The 20,067-nt window shown below is 44.7% G+C and overlaps 1 protein-coding gene across 1 annotated transcript in view; it reads left to right on the forward strand.

Annotated features, from left to right (window-relative positions):
* LOC126539320 (snRNA-activating protein complex subunit 4-like) overlaps nt 1–10,556 on the forward strand; it is a 229,024-nt gene extending 218,468 nt beyond the window's left edge. The window contains exon 12 of the mRNA XM_050186115.3: nt 1,876–10,556. Coding sequence (XP_050042072.1) covers nt 1,876–2,436 — 561 coding nt within the window. The 3' untranslated portion in view covers nt 2,437–10,556. The remainder of the gene's footprint in view (nt 1–1,875) is intronic.
* The last annotated feature ends 9,511 nt before the right edge of the window (nt 10,557–20,067 follow it).

The raw sequence follows: 20,067 nt of genomic DNA on the forward strand, positions 1-20,067 counted from the left end.
TTCTTTCTCTTTTATTCAAATTTCATTGCAAGCGCAGCCATGTAGGATTTCCGTGGACCGCAAGGCCATCTTCTTATCTCTATGTTTACAAATGTGCACCACATTGAGCATAAGCACATTGAGCCTTGTGCTCCCACACGGGAGCCTTGTGCTCCCACACGGGAGCCTTGTGCTCCCGTGTGGGAGCCGAAACGTCTTCTTTTCTTTTAAATCTTTATTTGGTCGGCGAAGTGCCCCGGGTTTTTGTTTACCTTTTAACCATAAATTGCAGTAAATGGCAATAATGGATATAACAGAGTAATTTCAGCTCCCCCTTCAACTTCGTTATAACGAGGTTCAAGTGTAAATTTTCTACCTAAATTATTGTGATGGTCGTGTCCACCAAGACTCTTTGCGTTTGCCCGTCGCTGGCCCATCAAGCAGCGTGATGGGCTTCGTGCATTGTTCAAAGAATCAGAGCAGATGCAAAAAATGGGATCAGCGACGAGCATATTGCAATAGGATGATACTCCAGCTAGTTAGGTGAGATACACTTTCTTACGCATAAGCATAACTGGCCAGCTCTACAAATCTGCACTGTTTGTCTGAGGCCATGAACCAAGCGAACGAGGAAGGTGCCTGGAGGTGAAGAAAGTTGTGCGCCGGGGACAGTACGAAGGAGCGCACTCAGCACGCAGCAAGGTACCGCCACCTAGAGGAATGTGTAGGCAACATTGAGTGAAGTGGAGGAGGAAGGTAGGCAGATGCGCGCTGGGTTGACTTCGTCTGGCAGTTGCTACTGGTTCTCTTTGCGATGCAAACGTAGTGGATTCTCGCACGCTCTATTCTGTGGGTACATGTGAAAGTGTGCGATGGTGAACTGACGATGGTGGCTAAATCTCGCATGCACAAGGGGAGGAAGCGCACTGTATTCCGTCGCACGCGTTGCACCATGGCACCAGTTGCTATTTCATCTATTTCTGCGAAGACAAAAACTAATAATAGTAATGTTTTCATTTTTTTATTACATCCCGATTTGCACTGCTTAGTAGTTCTTTTGATCAGCTACCAACTCACTCAGCTAGTAATTTCAGTTGTACTGTATAGTGTTGATATAGTGCAGCTGCCCACTTCTTTAATAATATCACACAAGCGCCGACCAGAGAGTGCGTAAACACCTTGCAGCAGCGCAGACATGTCACTGTGAATAGAACAGCCTAACAGACCATATACTGTGATTTCTTGCATGCATTTCTTTTTATTTTTTTGAAAATCAGAGTCCCACTACATTTTTCTTGCTAAAAAATCCAGTGCACATTCAATTTCTACTTTGTTCAGGAGCTCTAACATGATTTCCACATTAGTTTTCTACTTTGAATCCAGAAAAAGAGAGTGGCTATTCGATTCAGGCATGTGTTAGGATAGAGGCATCACTCTTGCCTCTTGTTTAATTCGACTTGTTCGATAATTAGAAACGTTTATATATTTCTATGTATATTTAGATAGGAGCTCACTAAGTAATGCATCCTCATAACACAGAAACTTGATGTGTACAAATGCAAGTATAAAATGATGTTAACAGTTGGCTCAGCTTGGCTTCTCAATGTTCAACTTAGCTAGAATTTTAAGAATAATTTTGACTGGAGTTTTAAGCGATTGACTTGAATTTTAGTCTCACATCCATATTGAAGATTTGCAAAGTAATACTAACTCTTTTTTTGCTGTAGAAAGCTAATTTGTGGGAAATCTATTTTTGTGGGACTTAAGTCCAACCTTTGAAGTACTGTGAAATGGTTCGTTTCTGCGTGAGATCATCTGGCTGTGCCAGGTATGCCTATTGCAGATGTAAAGAAGCATTGAGAAAGCTGTTTTCCACCTTTTCTTTTTTTGTTGCAGACCACAGTGGCTACCTTTGGGCGACTTTCAGATCGTTTTGCCAATGGCGACCTCGCTGATTCCTTGCCAATGCTGCAGGATAGTGCCTCGTTTCCTGAGCTCTCGGCAGCTCTTGATGCAGACAGCATTGAGGACATCCGCTGCACTGAGTGCACGTCCAGGAGCCTTCTGGAAGATGACCTCTCGTCTGTCAGCAGCAGGGCTTTGCAGCAGTCATGCAGTCGGTGTGAGGAGCTGCGAGCCACCCGAAGGAACTATGAAGTGCTACAGGCACGCTTCATTTCATACTTTTTCTGGCCTGCGCTGATGGACACTTTGAATGTTCCCGACACAGTGGAGCTCTCGTCAGACAAGCACAAGAAACGTAGCAAGGGCTACCGCAAGAAGTGCAAGCTGAAAAAGCCGTGGGTGAAGGAGAAGTGGAAGGAGCGCAAGCGACTGGCTGCAGCAGCAGCTGTATCTGGTGCCATGTTGGAGCACAATGATGGCACTGCAGGTGCTCCAAGGGAGGACAGCACTGTGTTGTCCTCTTGTGCACCCCACTCTGCCATGGATGCATAAGCTCACTGGCATGCACCTGGTGCTCCAGCCTATTTCATGCCCACAGTTCATGCCTCTTTGTATTTCAGGCACAGAAATGTTGCCATGCGATTTCAAGTAATGAATTTTGCTTGCGATTGTAGTATTACAGACTTTCATGAAACCTGCCGTGGTTGCTTAGTGGCTGGGGTGTTGGGCTGCTAAGTGCAAGGTTGCGGGATCGAATTCCGACCGCTTATCATTATAACTATTATTGGCATGTTGTGTAGCTTCGCAATGCACAAAACTTCATAATATTCAAACTGCAATGCGAAAGAATGAATTCGCAATACTCGACATTTCAAAGTGTTTGCAGGCTGTAACAAAGATGTTCAAACAATTGCTGCTCTATACAGCTCAATATTATGCTTCACAACTCACTTAACAGGATTTATTCATATCCCAATGCTCTGACCCAAAACAAGCAAGAAGTTTGTGAACAGGCACATCAATAGCCACAAACAATAAATGCAAGATATTACGTAGCTTTAGAACAGGGACAACCAAGCTGAAGTCGCACCAAACAGTGACCACATTGTGTTTCTGGTTTACCAAGAACTAAACCCATTCAGACCGAACTCCTTGTTTCAGAATTGTGTCAGTGTTGAACACTTGCAATGCCTTTATGGTTTCTGAAATAACTTTTAAAAGCAGTGCTTGATAAATAAAACCATTAATAATTACAATTTAGTACATGCAATTGCCACAGGTTTAGCACTAAAGGTGAAAGGTGAGAACTTGTTGATTCATATTTAATGCAATAAAGGTAACATTAACTTATAGACTCAGGAAAAGTGATAGGACAAATGCTGATTGCATTAGTCCTAACACAGTCTTGTGTTCATCCTGTCACCTTTCTGGTGTCCGCCGTGATAACTTTATGGTTATTGCTTTATGGTGTGGTAAAATATTTGGTAAAACATTGTCAAGGAGGCAGACCTTGGCTAAACTCTTTACTTTTTTATGTCTGCCTCCAAGGGCAGTCTTATTTTCTCTGTCCAAAGCAACGCAAAGGAGCTGCCATCATCAGCCTAGGCAATCCAAATGCAAACGCCTGCCAAAAACATCCTGCTTTAGGTGCACAAGCTCTCAACTGACACATAATCTCAAAATCTGTGGCAATTTGTCGTTCAATGTTCCTCATCTACATGAGATACATGAAAGCAATGGTGTTTATCAGCATTTGTCATGCACATTAGCAGTTACTGAGATATTAGGTCAGATCTGGTGCCTCCCAGGAGCCATCACATTAATGGGTGATAAGTGTAGGGGCACTATGGGGGCACTTGAGTGCCAACTTTAACCATGAAATAGTTTGTGTTGAGCGCATGCACAGAGGCGAGATGCTATTCGTTAGAGGCACCCTAGACTTGGGTGCCCCAATTCTAATGCTGTGATGACTGCTGGCAATCGCTTAAAAACGGAGCTTGGTGTTGGAAAAAAAAATCGCACTACCGATATACTAGCTCATATTTGTGTAATTTTGTAATAAAATATTCAACTGTCCCAGATAAAGCGGGTAGACTGTGGGGGTAGCGTAGATTGACCCAGTTGTCTAGACCACATTCATTCTTGCACTCATGGGCACCCTCCTGAGGGCACACCCTTACGAGGGCGTCCTTACCATCTGCCCTCACCTGTCAGGGTGAGCGCAGGTGAGGTAGGTGAGGTGGGGATTCTAGTCTGAAAATCTGTGAGGGTGGTAGTTAGGGAAGGTGAGAGAGGAGCATCAATCTTTGTTCATTTACTATTGTAAATGTTTGTACATCACAGAAATGCCCACAAGCTACTCTACGCATAAATGACAACATTATTGTAATTGCCAAATCGCACAAGTATGCAGATTCTTTCAGTTTTGCTGCATGCATAACGTAAAATATTTTGTCATTGTATGAACTCGGCTATTGTTTGGTGCTTGTACACTGTTATTAAAGTGCAAGAAATTTAGTGTCGGGGCAGATAAAGCGTTCTTGCTGGCTGGGAGTGAGAGGATGAGGGAGGGCACAAGGAAAATCGCGCAGCGAGGATGAGGTGAAGAGAGAGAGAGTGAAATGCACATTTATTTCTGAACTAGCGATAGAAAGATCTCTCTTCGCCCTCAGGTGGGTTGTGGTGAATGACAATGAATAAATTTTAGAAGTTTAGGGGAGGAAGAAGTTCGTTTGTTGAAGGCAATGGAGGAAAATAGAATTGCCCACCTCTGTTTATGTTGTGACAAGCTTGGTTCTTGAAAATGTAGCATGTAGCTTTCCCTCACAGCCTCAGTTAATTTCGCATTCTAGATTCTTGGTGGACCTCTTTGCATAACTTTCTTCTTTTTTTTTCCCTTACTTCACAGCTCATTTGTATCACTCGCTGGTTGCATTTATTCCATGTCTTCTTGTGCAGCATTTGCCTTTAGCAATATTTTCATCACTAATCGGGCCAGGTGACCCAGAGGCCTCAACTGGCACTTGCGACAACACAATATTTATGGGATTGCATTATTTATTGACAGCATCTAAGCAACTATAAGTAAAATTAAGGTGCTCATTGCAGGTGGCACTTCGCAGCTTTCATTACATGGCTTGTAAGCCTGTAGATTTCGCTGCAATACAACGGTGGTGTCATTTGTATCCATTGTAGCAAGGACAGCTGTGCCATTTTACAGCTAAATTATAATTTTCATTGCCATAGATGACATATATTTCAGCTTTATTGTCAGCTAAACACACAAGGAATGCGTGCATGAATACGTGGTACAGGGTTACAAGCAGTAAACAGTGCCAAACAACAGGACGAAGAGAGGGACACAGACCACAGCGCTGACTAACAACCAAGTGTCTTTATCCTTTCAGTCAGCATATATGTACTCTGCTGCAATATCAAAGCACAGAATCAACAGAATTCAGCATGCACAGTGGCAATAAGTTGCAATCAATGCGATAGGAAGGCAATCTCCATTGGAAGGAGAAAAATAGATGGAAGGCTTACACATGCTTCGCCGGTTTTATGAATGTTTAAAGCTTCGGAAATAAGATGTGCGCGGTGATTGCGATATTTTGACAGACAGGTAACATCTGTAAAAGATGGCTTGCAGCCACATTCATTGCAGTGCAGTGATAATTGACTATCTCTAGCTCGTTTTTGAACTTTGTTTGAGTGTTTACACATGTGGTCGTTGATGCACCACCCCGTTTGACCGATATAAAAACGCTTCCATGAAAGAGGAATCTTTTAAACAACACAGTCACAACAGCCAACAAGAAACCTCTGCCTGTGCTGCTTTTTACAACTACTTTTGTTGTTCTCGATCACCCAATTGACTCGATGGCACAGGCTCCCTAACTTATTTCTGGCAGTGAACAGCAACCTAACGCCTGCCTTGCTGACAACCTTTTTGAGATTATGCGCAACCATGTGCACATGTGGGATAACCACAACCATTTGCCGTGAGCGATTCTCAGATTGAGCAGCTGCCGATTGCTTTCTTTTAAGGCTTGTTGCGAGGCTTTCAGCAATGCTAGTTAAAAGCGGTAACAGGAGCACCTGCGAACTTCAGCCTGGCTACTTGCAATTCGAAGCTTGCATCTGCTTGGTGGTCACAAGACCTGATGAGGGCTGCCTTCATGCAAGATCTTGAAATACTGCACTTAACTATCTTTGAGTGCGCGGAGGAAAAGGGAAGAAGGCTCTTATGAGACCAAGGAGCATAACCCAAACATACATAATTGCTTGAGAACGATAGCTCCAAGTCTAAGAAACGCAGCTTGTTGTCTGACGGGTGCTCCGTGGTCAATTCAAAGGAATCTAAAACTATGCGGAACACGTCAAATATTATAGCAGTAGCAGGCTGCGCGTCAGGAGTGTTAGTATTGTAAAAAATTTAATATCAGCAACATATCGCATTACTTTTACAGTGCTCGTCTGGTTGAGTTTAGTTTTAAGATTGCGGTCATAGCTGGCCAATAAAATGTCTCTAAGAACAGGAGCTATACATGAACCAATGCACACACCTTTCTTTTGTATGAAAGTCTTATCGTTCATGGAGAGGAAAGTGGAAAGCATGTAAAGCCTTAAGAGCTCTAAAAACCTGTTGACGTTGATACCACATGCATTCTGAAACTTAAGAGCACTGTATTTGTCAATACAATGGCCAACTTCAATGCATACATTTTCTTGAGGCAAAGAGTGACATAAGTTCTTGATGTCCAAGGAAAAGGCTCAGACAGCCTTTGGACATTCCTCAAGGAGAAATGTGGAGACAGTATCTGGCATCTTAAGATGTGACCTATTCAATGCATACATTTTCTTGAGGCAAAGAGTGACATAAGTTCTTGATGTCCAAGGAAAAGGCTCAGACAGCCTTTGGACATTCCTCAAGGAGAAATGTGGAGACAATATCTGGCATCTTAAGATGTGACCTATCTGTCAAAATACCGTGATGACCGCACGTCTTACTCCCAAAGCTTTTCACATTCATAATAGCGGCAAAGCATTTCTCTCCTTCCGAAGGAGATTGCCTTCCTACCGCATTAATTGCAATTTATTGCCCCTGCACATGCTGAATTCTGTTGATTCTGTGCTTTGAGATAGCAGTAGAGTATATATACGCTCACTGAAAGAATAAAGACACTTGGTTATTAGTCAGCGCTGTGGTCTGTCTCCCTCTCTTCATCCTGTTGTTTAGCGCTGTTTACTGCTCCTAATCATGAACCAACCAGCCCAAATGCATACTCTTCTGTGGTATAGGGTATTAAACCCACTGTAACATGCCACCTCCTTGTGAAATTGCCAGCAGTTTAGCTGGAAGAGTCTTGCATATTTGGCGATTTTATTCATGCAACACTCTAAGAGCGTGAGCAAGTTTTGTCGGGTACCCGCCGTCTTTGCTCAGTGGCTATGGTGTTAGGCTGCTGAGCACAAGGTCACGGGATCGAATCCCAGCCATGGCGGCTGCATTTCGATGGGGGCAAAATGCGAAAACACCCTTGTACTTAGATTTAGGTGCACGTTAAAAGAACCCCAGGTGGTCGAAATTTCCGGAGTCCTCCACTACGGCGTGCCTCATAATCAGAAAGTGGTTTTGGCACGTAAAACTCCATAATTTTTTTAAGTTTTGTCGGGTGTGGCAGATAGCATCCACTCCCACATGGAGTTCCTATAACCAACTATAGAAGAAAAGCTCCCCAAATTGTCCATGCATTGAAACAGCTGGCCGCGTGGGCACTTCCATGATAAAATGATGTTTAAATTAAAAACTGGGAGAGCTGATTGTACAGAGGTGAGACAATACAGATTCATCGTATTGAACAAAGATGTGTTTGTCACTTATTGTATGGGTAAAGTTGAGTTCTCAGTACGAGAACAGCAAACATAGACAAGGCGAGATGTGATTCAGGCGTAACACACGGTTGGACATGATCCAGAGAGAGAGGAGAGAGAATAAAACATTTATTGAGTCTTTAAATGAGAAGGTCGGCGAATGGGATCCTTAGTTCGGGATCCCGTTGGCATGGGCCATGGTCTTTGCCCGTTTCACGAGGGCCTCTTGGGTCTTCGGATCCGAGCTGGATGTAGCTGCCACCCTCCCTTCTCAGTTACGTTGTGTCCCGTGTTGTCTGGATGGATTGTGTTGACATTCCCATACCATGTGATACAGGGTGGCTGTTTGATTGTCGCATAACCTGCACTATGGTGTGTGCGTGCGTGCGTGCGTGCGCGTGTGTGTGTATGTGCGTGCGTGTGTGTGTGTGTGTGTGTGTGTGTGTGTGTGTGTGTGTGTGTGTGTGTGTGTGTGTGTGTTGTGTGTGTGTGTGTGTGTGTCAGGCCTTATCTTAGATAGTATATATGGGTTGGGGTAGGAGCATGTCTGTAGGCAATGCCACGCTACCTGAGATTCTTTGCCGAGTTTGGGTCCCGGGCACAGAAGTTTGCGTCTTTCGAGTCTTTTGTTTTGAAGAATTTTGGTGTATGTGAGGAGTGGGTCGATATGCATAGCAGCAGGAGGGTGCGATATGACGGTGTTGGAGGTCCGGAAATGTAATTCTCAGGCCGAGGTGTGAGCAAGCTCTTTGCCTCCAACTCCGCTGTGGTCGGGTATCCATATCAGTTCTTTCCATTCTCCCTCTGAGCGTTGGGAGAGTAGCTGTGTGAAAATTCTGTGCGCAATGGGGCCAATCTGGCCTTTGCAGAAGTTGCAGAAGGCTGCTGGTGAGTCTGTAAGGACGAAAGTAGATCCGGGGCTTCATAGGGCAAGAGCAATTCCTGCCTCTTCCATGATGATTGTGTCTGTGTCTTGGTACAATATACAATCAATCTGTTTTCTTTGGTGAATGGTGAAAATGGTAGCCCTGTATTTGCCGTAGACTGGTCCAGCCGCATCAACAAACAAGGCACTTCTCGGTGTCTAAGTATTTGTCGTGAGCCCTGGCCCAGGCCCGGCATTTGTGTTCATGAAAATGTGGGTGCATGTTGCATGGTAGTGGTTTGATGATGACATCCCATCTCCATTTGGGTGGGATGCATTGTTTCCCTCTCGTCTGGATGGGGGCTTCAATGCCAAGTTCCAATAGTGTTTTTCGTCCCGTTTTAGTGATGGCCAGGGGTATAGCTTGATTTGTGTGGTGGACTTGGAATAATTCGGATGCTGTATTTTGGAGCCCCATTTGAAGGACGTGTTCCGTGAGTGCCGACGGAGGATGGTTCAGAGCCTTCTTGAGGGTAACACACATGATTCTGTCTATTTGGTGCTTGTCTGCTTTCAGGATCCTCGGATAAGGAAACCTATAGGTTATGCGACTGATGACAAATGCCTGGATGAGTCACAGTACGTGCTGTTCTTGCATCCCTCATTGCGGGTTGGCCGCGCCCAGCTAATCATGCGTGAGATTTGAAAACAGGACATTCTTAGTTTCTGGATAGCAAATAAGTTGTTGCCCCGATTGTTGAAGTGGGCCCCAAAAATTCGGATGGTTCCTACCTCTGGAATTGGGGTTCCGTTGAGTTGTTCGTTGAGGGGTGCATTATCGGGCGCCTTATTTCAGTATAGGAGGAGTTCGGATTTGGTGAGGGAGCATTCCAGACCAATCTTGCGCCCGATCTGTTTTATGATGGTCGCAGCTCATTGGAGGGCATCTTCTATCTGGCCCAGGTTGCTGGAGCAGGTCCAGATCGTGATGTCATCTGCATAGTTGGCATGGCGTACTCCCATAATTTGATTGAGGGCCTTGGGGAGTTGCTTTAGGGTGATATTGAAGAGGCGAGGGGAGAGGACGGCCCCTTGGGGCATGCCGAAATCACCAATGGTGATGGGTTGAAATTTAAGGTCCCCTATACGGATTGTAATCTGTCTGTCTGTAAGGAAGTCCCACACGTGTGTGTATAGTTTGGGACCACAGTTGAGTTCGCAAAGATTTTCTAAGACATGATCCAGAGCCTCGCTGGATACAGTGGCATCTAGTTGAAGCAGCTGCAAATGCACTCTTTCATGCACAGTAAATCTTATAAATAACCATTGCATCTTTCTCAAGAAATACTAAACTTTGCGCATGAATGAACTTTACGCAAGATTCTTACGTACATGCTAGTTGCAAATACTTATTTTGGCATTATATATATTTAGAGTATTTTTATCCTTATATAAAATTTTAGCCAATCTGGGAAATCGCACTGGTGACAATGAGGAGTATTCATGTGGCAGCACCTGTGCAGTGCCACTTGTTTGCCCAGCTTTACGAGTTAATGTACTAACTCTGTGCATTCCCATGCTTCCGCACAAATTTGCTTAGAATATACATTAGGGCTTGTATGGCTTTATTAGTTGACTTGTCCATTTGGAGCAGACTGCACTTTGTCTTCTTAGTTAGCAAATGAAAAGCAGCTAACTTCACACCCACTGAGGGTGCAAGGACATACGAAGGCACCATCTTCCAAGAGTTCTCTGATGATGTGTTATGAGGGATGACACGACGAGCTTCTCATAGTTTGGATGCCAGCGCTGAAATGAATCACTACATGTGCGCCCTCCAGGAAATTTCTGTAAGTGCCTTCAAAACAAAGGGAAGATTGTAAGTACCGACCCAATAAAAACACTTTGTCCATAGGACATTCAAATATTCAAATCGTGCTCATATGTCTATGCACCATTTCAGGTACAAATAGGACGTCCATGGACGTCCAGTTACGAACAACCTGCTACGGATGTCCCAAGGATATCGCACATGGATCTGTTTTTGATGTTCTACCATGGATGTCCCTGGGTTATCCCACATGGACGTTTTTTGACATGTGAATATTTGTCCTCCAATTCGAGTTTCCTCGTAACACAACAACATTTTCTTGCACGTTTGAATTACAGACCAAAGCTGTCATGTCTGCAGTTCATGTACACATGTACATCATACTTCAGGAATTTTACTTTGAAAACTTCAATAAGCCACTTGCACATGGCAGAAGGCCTAGAAGAAAGGAGTATGCAGCCCTTACACACGTTCGTGCACAAAATATATGTTTTTGAAGCGTAGGTGCTGTGCCTGTCGCATCTGCCACACAGCGTGCACCGCAACTGTAATTGACATTATGGAAAACATTGCAAAAGGCCCTGGCATATATCCGTAAAATGTGTGCCACATGTCACGGAAGGTGTGGCCAAACGTTCATGAGCGGAACGTCCGCAGGCCGTATTCGGCACCCCAGTGAACCATTTATGTCCCATGGATGTCCATAGAACATAATGTTTTAGACATTGCACGCATCCCATAGATATCTATATTTCTTCAAACATTATTACAAATGCTTACTAAGGATAATCTAAGTCCTATCCAGATCACATTGCTGGAACGTTGAAAGGATGTTGCAGCTGGACATAAGGGACCACTAATGGATGTTCCTTTTAGGTATGCAGGAAGTTCATAGAACATCGAGTGGATCTTTCCTGTTCACGTTATAATGAGCTGCATACGTGCAAGTGCCACAGCAGATTTACTATCGAATACAAATGAAATGTGAACAGCAGAGCGGGTGGCTGAAGCATAACTGAAGACACAGTGTGTGATTTCGGCCAGCCATCATCGTACACATGCATGCATGCGCATATGGTTTGAATGCGGAATGCTGGGCTGCTTGTCCTACTGTGATTTCGTCACCTGTATTTTGTTTGAAAGTTGCATTCTCACCCCACCATTGCAGTGCCATTCCTATCTGCGATTACTGTTAAGTGGCTAGCACTGTTGTTGCTCCACCAGTGCAATACATTTTTGCTGCTATTCAAATTATGATTAGGCACTGGCAGCTTTTATGGTGGTAACAAAAGCAACGCAACAGAGATTAGGAAACCAGGTGCATGCCAGCTATTTCATGCCTCAGATGCAGCGATGGTGCTAGCTACCATAAGTGTCTTGGCAGATGGGAATGGCACTGCTGCAGAGAGATGAGAAATCAATTTTCAGACAAATACAGGTGATGTTTTTCGCAGTAGGGTGAGCAGCGCTGCACTCTGAGCGAGAATACAAGCTCACGCATGTGCACAATGACTGGCCGACAACGTGCACTGTACCTTTAGTTATGCTTTGGCTACACGCTCCGCTGTTCGCATTTCATTTGTCCTCAATGGTACATCTGCTGAGGCACAATAATGTCACAGTTGCCACCATTGTAGCTGGTGACCTTGTTTGAAATGTTTTGTTAATGTGTAAAGATGTAAACAACAAAATATAAATTGCAACATTCGTGAAGTATCTTTCTTATTAGGGAGAAATCCTTAGATGACTCATGGATAGAAAAATACGATATCCAGGGTTATGGCACCAAAATTCAATGGCACCTGATTGGGGGTCGACCCATTGACCTTTGTTGTTAAATTGGGTGAAGCGAATTAATGCACATTTCATTAAGATAGACTTAATTAAGGCACTCTAACCCACAACCTATGGTGGGAGTCGAGCTCACTTGGTGATATGGGCGAACGAGCCATATCTCCAAGTAAAATTCCAATTGACATCGGAAAGGTCATGAAAGGAACCCACGACCTTTAATAAGATTCGAAACCATGACATTTGGCGTTAAGGCTAAGTTGATGAATGCACTGCTAATTAAAATATAGTTAATTGTGGCACTTGAACTCTCGACCTTTGGTAGAAGTAGTTCAGTAAGCCACTTGCACTTGGCAGAATATGTAATATGTCGAACCCACGACCATTAATTAGGGCAATGTTAATTGAGGCATACTTAATTAAGGTCAATTTAATTACTACATTCGAACCCATGACCTTTCTTGGGAGAAAACAATAGCAAATGCATTCAAATGAGAATGGCAAGTAATTTAATTAATGTCTTGTGAGCATCCAGGCTTTCGACTTCATCCTCTTTAGCATATGCTAAAGTGACTGTCAACTTTTTATATATAGTCCTAGAGCTCATCAAAATATGAAAACTGGTCTTACAAAATCGTAGCTCTGTATTTTCATCTTTGTGAATTAATACAAATCCTGCAATGGCTACTACATGAATAAAGTGAGTTCAGTAAGCACTAGGTAAAACACACAAGTGAGACTCACAATGTCATATCAATGTTACTTTTTATTTATACAATTGATAAACTTTATTGCAAAAAATGATTGGCGTCTAGCCAGGCACATGTATGAAAATATTCATTGTAAATTCTAGCTGTGTACAAACAGGTTAAACGTGGATCTAAAAAAAAAACTTCTATAAAAAATACTTGAAAATTCAGCTTGACTCAGACAAAAGTAATGAGAAAAGGGTGTTAACACTCAGAAAATGACTAGCAGTCACAATGCCACAGTTATATTTAAAAGATTAAAACTGATTAGTTGGAAGTAATATCACATGCTAATGAAGGACCAAAAAGGTGTGGCCTGCACGCAAGCACCTGCTTCTGGGGCCAGAAGCAGGTGCTGGTCCTTTCAAGACAGAAAGTACTTTCTAGCTAGCTTTAAAAGCATATACTAAAATAATGTCAGCACAAGCAAAATCCCGACTTCGAATATTCATCTTGACAAGCAACTTGCTCAGGCAACATCTCGCACCACGAAAGTGCCGAGAACATAATGCTGCTAGAGGCTTCGAGATAAGCATTCCAAATGAGAAATATCTCTGACACTTAAAGAAGTGCGCTAGAAACCAAGTGATGCAAACATGTCTGAATATGAGCTTCCAAAATGTAGCCCTCAGGACATTTCTACAAGCACTTCGCAAGGTGAACAAATGAACAAACAAATAGCAGTCAGAAGCACAGCTCTAAATTTCATAATGCAACTGTACAGTTCTGTGTAGTACACTCTTGTTCTGTCTCGTATATACGTACTTTGGCCATGATCAACCAAACGAAAGTCGAGAAGAAACGCTAGTGAAGCACACTTCATGCTGCTTGCTCACAATAAATTACCCTGCACCGCGGTGTAAGAAGAAAAGGTGGTCCAATGATGCGGGGGCCACTGGGGAGAAACGCGTCTCACTAAAAGATGTTTCACGTCTGCACCGCAACACGGCGGTACACGTAAGGAGGTTGAAAAAGTGGGAAATTTGAAAGGGTAAATAGTTATTGTGCACATAAAACGCATTATAAAAGCTAATTTATTTAGTGTGCCTTCTATTCACTATAATCATCCAAGTTCCTCAGGTGCCGTAGCAGGCGATAATGTCTCCAACATTGCGGTCGCGGCACTTGTTCTAGCAGATGGCGTTTGACAATGCCTGGAAGCAGTCGTGGAAAAGCGGTGCAGGCAGACAAGCTATCATTATCTTTTTTTTTTTTTTTTTGCAACGTTTGCTTTACCATTCAGCAATCAGTCATCCTTGTTCTCAGTAGACTCTTTACAATGGAAATAATGAAAAATGACAAATAAGCAGAATCGCAAAAGAGGGAAGAAGAGAGATTTGTTGTTCGAACGGCGATGTCGCCTGGTGGAGATGGATCGAACTAGACTATGGGCAAAAAGTGTTTCGTTCCAAACCGCAAGAGTGGATATGGCTCGTGCAAAGACAAAGTATCAATGTTCAATGTCCCTAAAGAGAAGAGTCGACTGCAAGCATAGCGGTATGCCATACAGCATGAAGAACGAGTCCTGCAACCAGGAGACTACGTGTGTAAGAAGCACTTTGACCCAGTGTATGTGACAAAAACATGGATGGCAGGCAAAACGAAGTTGTTTTAGCCAGCACAATCTGAAGAGCGTCTCTAGCGAGAGATGCTGTCCTGCATAGGCTTATCTACAGGGGGGGCAGGCCCCCCCACACACACACACACTTTTGAAATCCGGGAATATGGTGCCTGGAGTCTCAACCAAGATCGCCTGAGTCTACTTAAAGCTGCTTGAAGCCCTAATAAAAGGGGTCTGGCCTCACCACCATCTGCATTCGTAGTATCAGCCACATTAGTTCTTCAGTGCACTCATCACCTGTATGTATATAGCACACAGGGTACACTCGGTTCTAGCTGGTAAATTTCTCTACCTCTACAAATCTGCTGTTTTCTTTTGAGACTTAATCTAGGCATTGATTCTGACTACTTGGTCTGTCTTACTAGGTACCTCAACAGCGCGATTAAGGTTCCCACTACTTTCAAGACTGCTTTCATTTATTTGGCCGTGAAAGGTGTTCTCACGGTGAAACTAAAGCCAGCACGAAGCGTTCGCGTCTCGCTGCCAGTTCTCTTCAACACGCCAGTGTTGTGACGGCAAGTGCTCTTGGTCATTGAGTGAGATGTGTTTATATTTACCTGCGCGTGCATGACACCATGCTTGTCATAGCCGTATCTACTGGTTTGTGTGGAGGCAAATTCCTGCCCCCCCCCCCCCACTGTCAGAAAGTGAATAGGAAAATTATTTCATTTGCCCCCTTCCACCCACCTCACAAACACTTCTGAAAGCGGGCACTGTTGGCTGAACACTGACAAATCCTACAAAAGAGAAGCTGATGCCAAATTTTCTCTCATAATTGCGCCCACATAGATACGATTTCTTTATTAGGTATCCCCTGCTTTGGCAGCTACGATTGTTTTTCTGGCGTTGCCGCCACATGCTATAGCATACGACGCTCACCCGGCCACACTAAACAGTTGGGGTTAGCATAACTTGTAGGGCGAGACTCCTGCGGGACGTGCCTTGCAAGCCTGCATTGCTGAGAAAGCTGTCGCTGAGCGGTCCAAAACAAGTTTATTCTACCATCCCTTGCATCATCCTGTGTTTTTTGAGGCCATCTAACCTAGCCATCTTTATTTTTGTTTATTTATTTACACAATGCTGCAGGCAGCAATGCTGCCCAAGCAGGAGAGGGTTTACATAAGATGCTTTATCAACATATTTTCAAATGAAACATAAGAAGTGCATTCAACAACGCATTCCGGTAAATGATTCCATTCTTCGCTCGTAAGTGGAAAAAATGATTTCTGAAAGATTTTTGTTCGAGCAAAGTATGACTGAACTACTTTAAAATGAAAAATATGCGACGACCTTTGAGGAGCATGGGTAATATATGTGGCATTTGCTAAACCTGTTTGATTATGAAATAACGAGTAAACAAATTTCAACCTGGCGATTTTACGGCGCACGTGGAGCGGATTCAGTCCAAGTTGGCCTAACATGCCAGAAACTGATGAAGATATTTTGTAATCAGAGCAAATAAACCGTGCAGCCAGGCGCTGACTTCGTTCAAGTTTGTCAATTTCCTTTTTAATGAACAGGTCCCACACTATGGAAGCATACTCTAGGACTGGGCGTACGTGGGAACGATCAAGACAAAACAAGATCAAGAATTGATTGGGTGAGTTCTGTGACACGTGTGGGATGTAGTACAACCTGTTTAAGATCATGAAAGAACATAGAATCAAGGAGAACGTGTGCACTGTCAACATCATGAGAGCCAGAGATTGATAACTGTTCCCAATCAACGCTAGGCAGATTGAAGTCACCGGCCATCAGAAATTTATGATTAGGTCGGAGCGTGCGCTCTAGGTGGACGGCAAGGGATTCCACGAATGACATTGGGCTTTTGGGAGGCCTGTACACGACACCGACTAAAATAGAAAAATCTCGATATTTAACATCACACCAAATGCTTTCATGCTGTGGTATGTTTGGAAGCTGGACACAACTTACCTCCCTTTTTGCGATGAAGGCAACGCTCCCTCCTCGCCCAGTGCAGTCATGTCTAATTATTTTGTGGGATGGGGGAATTATTTCGGAGTCATTTATCTCCGGTGTCAACCAAGTTTCTGTGACTGCCAAAATGTGTGGGTCATAGAGGATGAGGATATCTTCTAATTCAGTTGACTTGTTGGCAAGACTTCTTGCGTTAAGCAAGATAAAACAGAACGTCTCTGTTTGCAATCAAGGACCAGTTCTAGGGAAATTAGTCTGAGGTAGCATGACTGTCTGCGAGGTGGCCTCATCCTAAACGTAAACGCTATCGTCTACCCGAAGTCGCTCATAGTCCAGAGAAACGTTATGGCCTTTAGCTTTAAACTGTTTGCCATGTTGCCACAGTTTAGAACGTTTCTTTAAAGTAGCCACACAAAAGTCGTGGCTAACAGAAAAAGTTGAGCCTTTCAGTTTGAATGAATTGTGTAGGACGCGCAATTTCTCATTGTAATCAACGAAGTTCATTATGACTGGTCTATGTCTATCAGGCCGTTTTTTTCCTATTCTATGCACCCTTTCTACAGTACTGACCAATAATCCCAGCTTTACGCGGATTAGGTCTTCAGTAATTGCGTGCTTTAAAGTGCTCGGACTCTCATGATCAGATTCAGGAAGACCAAAAACAACTAAATTGCGGCGCCGACTTCTGTCTTCAAAATCGTCCAATTTCTTTTGTTGCGAATTGATCACCCTCTTAAGAGACGCAACTTCAGATTGCAATTGGCTGATTGCTTCGGTATGCTGAGCGAGTGCTTTAACATATCATTTAATTCAATGAAACGGGCGCTCATAGATTTTTCGGGATCGGAATGCGACATAGCTAGGTTATTAATAGATGCTTGTAAGGATGAGGACATATCGGAAAGAAGAAGCTTAATCTCATCCATAGAAGGTCCGGGATTTTGCTCAATATCACCAGCAAGCAACAGCAAAAGCACACTCCATGCATCATCAAGTAAAGAAAGGCACTGTTGAGGGCACGGCAGGAGGATAATACACCTATCATCACTACGAAAGCAACGACAGGAATAATAAGGACGAACCCGTACAAAGAACATAAGGTGGTTCATGGCTGCATCTGCTATGGTCTCGCCGTGCCCTCTGAAGTTGTGCTTGAGTTGCCCGGGTATTTGTACTGTCAGTGGTGGCGCTGAAGGTCAGGGCTGATGAGCAGATTGCGTGACCAAGCCTCGGTTGATATCAGCAGCCACGTGGTCGACGAGAATTCCGTCATCAAGACTGCAAGATGAGTTGACTGATGGTGCGCACAGGATTGAAGTGGTCAGCGTGACCTGTACAAAGAACATAAGGTGGTTCATGGCTGCATCTGCGATGGTCTCGCCGTGCCCTCTGAAGGTGTGCTTGAGTTGCCCGGGTATTTGTACTGTCAGTGGTGGCGCTGAAGGTCAGGGCTGATGAGCAGATTGCGTGACCAAGCCTCGGTTGATATCAGCAGCCACGTGGTCGACGAGAATTCCGTCATCAAGACTGCAAGATGAGTTGACTGATGGTGCGCACAGGATTGAAGTGGTCAGCGTGACCTGTACAAAGAACATAAGGTGGTTCATGGCTGCATCTGCGATGGTCTCGCCGTGCCCTCTGAAGTTGTGCTTGAGTTGCCCGGGTATTTGTACTGTCAGTGGTGGCGCTGAAGGTCAGGGCTGATGAGCAGATTGCGTGACCAAGCCTCGGTTGATATCAGCAGCCACGTGGTCGACGAGAATTCCGTCATCAAGACTGCAAGATGAGTTGACTGATGGTGCGCACAGGATTGAAGTGGTCAGCGTGACCTGTACAAAGAACATAAGGTGGTTCATGGCTGCATCTGCGATGGTCTCGCCGTGCCCTCTGAAGGTGTGCTTGAGTTGCCCGGGTATTTGTACTGTCAGTGGTGGCGCTGAAGGTCAGGGTTGATGAGCAGATTGCGTGACCAAGCCTCGGTTGATATCAGCAGCCACGTGGTCGACGAGAATTCCGTCATCAAGACTGCAAGATGAGTTGACTGATGGTGCGCACAGGATTGAAGTGGTCAGCGTGACCTGTACAAAGAACATAAGGTGGTTCATGGCTGCATCTGCGATGGTCTCGCCGTGCCCTCTGAAGGTGTGCTTGAGTTGCCCGGGTATTTGTACTGTCAGTGGTGGCGCTGAAGGTCAGGGCTGATGAGCAGATTGCGTGACCAAGCCTCGGTTGATATCAGCAGCCACGTGGTCGACGAGAATTCCGTCATCAAGACTGCAAGATGAGTTGACTGATGGTGCGCACAGGATTGAAGTGGTCAGCGTGACCTGTACAAAGAACATAAGGTGGTTCATGGCTGCATCTGCGATGGTCTCGCCGTGCCCTCTGAAGTTGTGCTTGAGTTGCCCGGGTATTTGTACTGTCAGTGGTGGCGCTGAAGGTCAGGGCTGATGAGCAGATTGCGTGACCAAGCCTCGGTTGATATCAGCAGCCACGTGGTCGACGAGAATTCCGTCATCAAGACTGCAAGATGAGTTGACTGATGGTGCGCACAGGATTGAAGTGGTCAGCGTGACCTGTACAAAGAACATAAGGTGGTTCATGGCTGCATCTGCGATGGTCTCGCCGTGCCCTCTGAAGGTGTGCTTGAGTTGCCCGGGTATTTGTACTGTCAGTGGTGGCGCTGAAGGTCAGGGTTGATGAGCAGATTGCGTGACCAAGCCTCGGTTGATATCAGCAGCCACGTGGTTGACAAGAATTCCGTCATCAAGACTGCAAGATGAGTTGACTGATGGTGCGCACAGGATTGAAGTGGTCAGCGTGACCTGTACAAAGAACATAAGGTGGTTCATGGCTGCATCTGCGATGGTCTCGCCGTGCCCTCTGAAGGTGTGCTTGAGTTGCCCGGGTATTTGTACTGTCAGTGGTGGCGCTGAAGGTCAGGGTTGATGAGCAGATTGCGTGACCAAGCCTCGGTTGATATCAGCAGCCACGTGGTCGACGAGAATTCCGTCATCAAGACTGCAAGATGAGTTGACTGATGGTGCGCACAGGATTGAAGTGGTCAGCGTGACCTGTACAAAGAACATAAGGTGGTTCATGGCTGCATCTGCGATGGTCTCGCCGTGCCCTCTGAAGGTGTGCTTGAGTTGCCCGGGTATTTGTACTGTCAGTGGTGGCGCTGAAGGTCAGGGCTGATGAGCAGATTGCGTGACCAAGCCTCGGTTGATATCAGCAGCCACGTGGTCGACGAGAATTCCGTCATCAAGACTGCAAGATGAGTTGACTGATGGTGAGGATTGAAGTGGTCAGCGTGACCTGTACAAAGAACATAAGGTGGTTCATGGCTGCATCTGCTATGGTCTCGCCGTGCCCTCTGAAGTTGTGCTTGAGTTGCCCGGGTATTTGTACTGTCAGTGGTGGCGCTGAAGGTCAGGGCTGATGAGCAGATTGCGTGACCAAGCCTCGGTTGATATCAGCAGCCACGTGGTCGACGAGAATTCCGTCATCAAGA

This window comes from Dermacentor andersoni, chromosome 11 (genome assembly GCF_023375885.2).
Source record: "Dermacentor andersoni chromosome 11, qqDerAnde1_hic_scaffold, whole genome shotgun sequence".
Lineage (NCBI taxonomy): Eukaryota > Metazoa > Arthropoda > Arachnida > Ixodida > Ixodidae > Dermacentor > Dermacentor andersoni.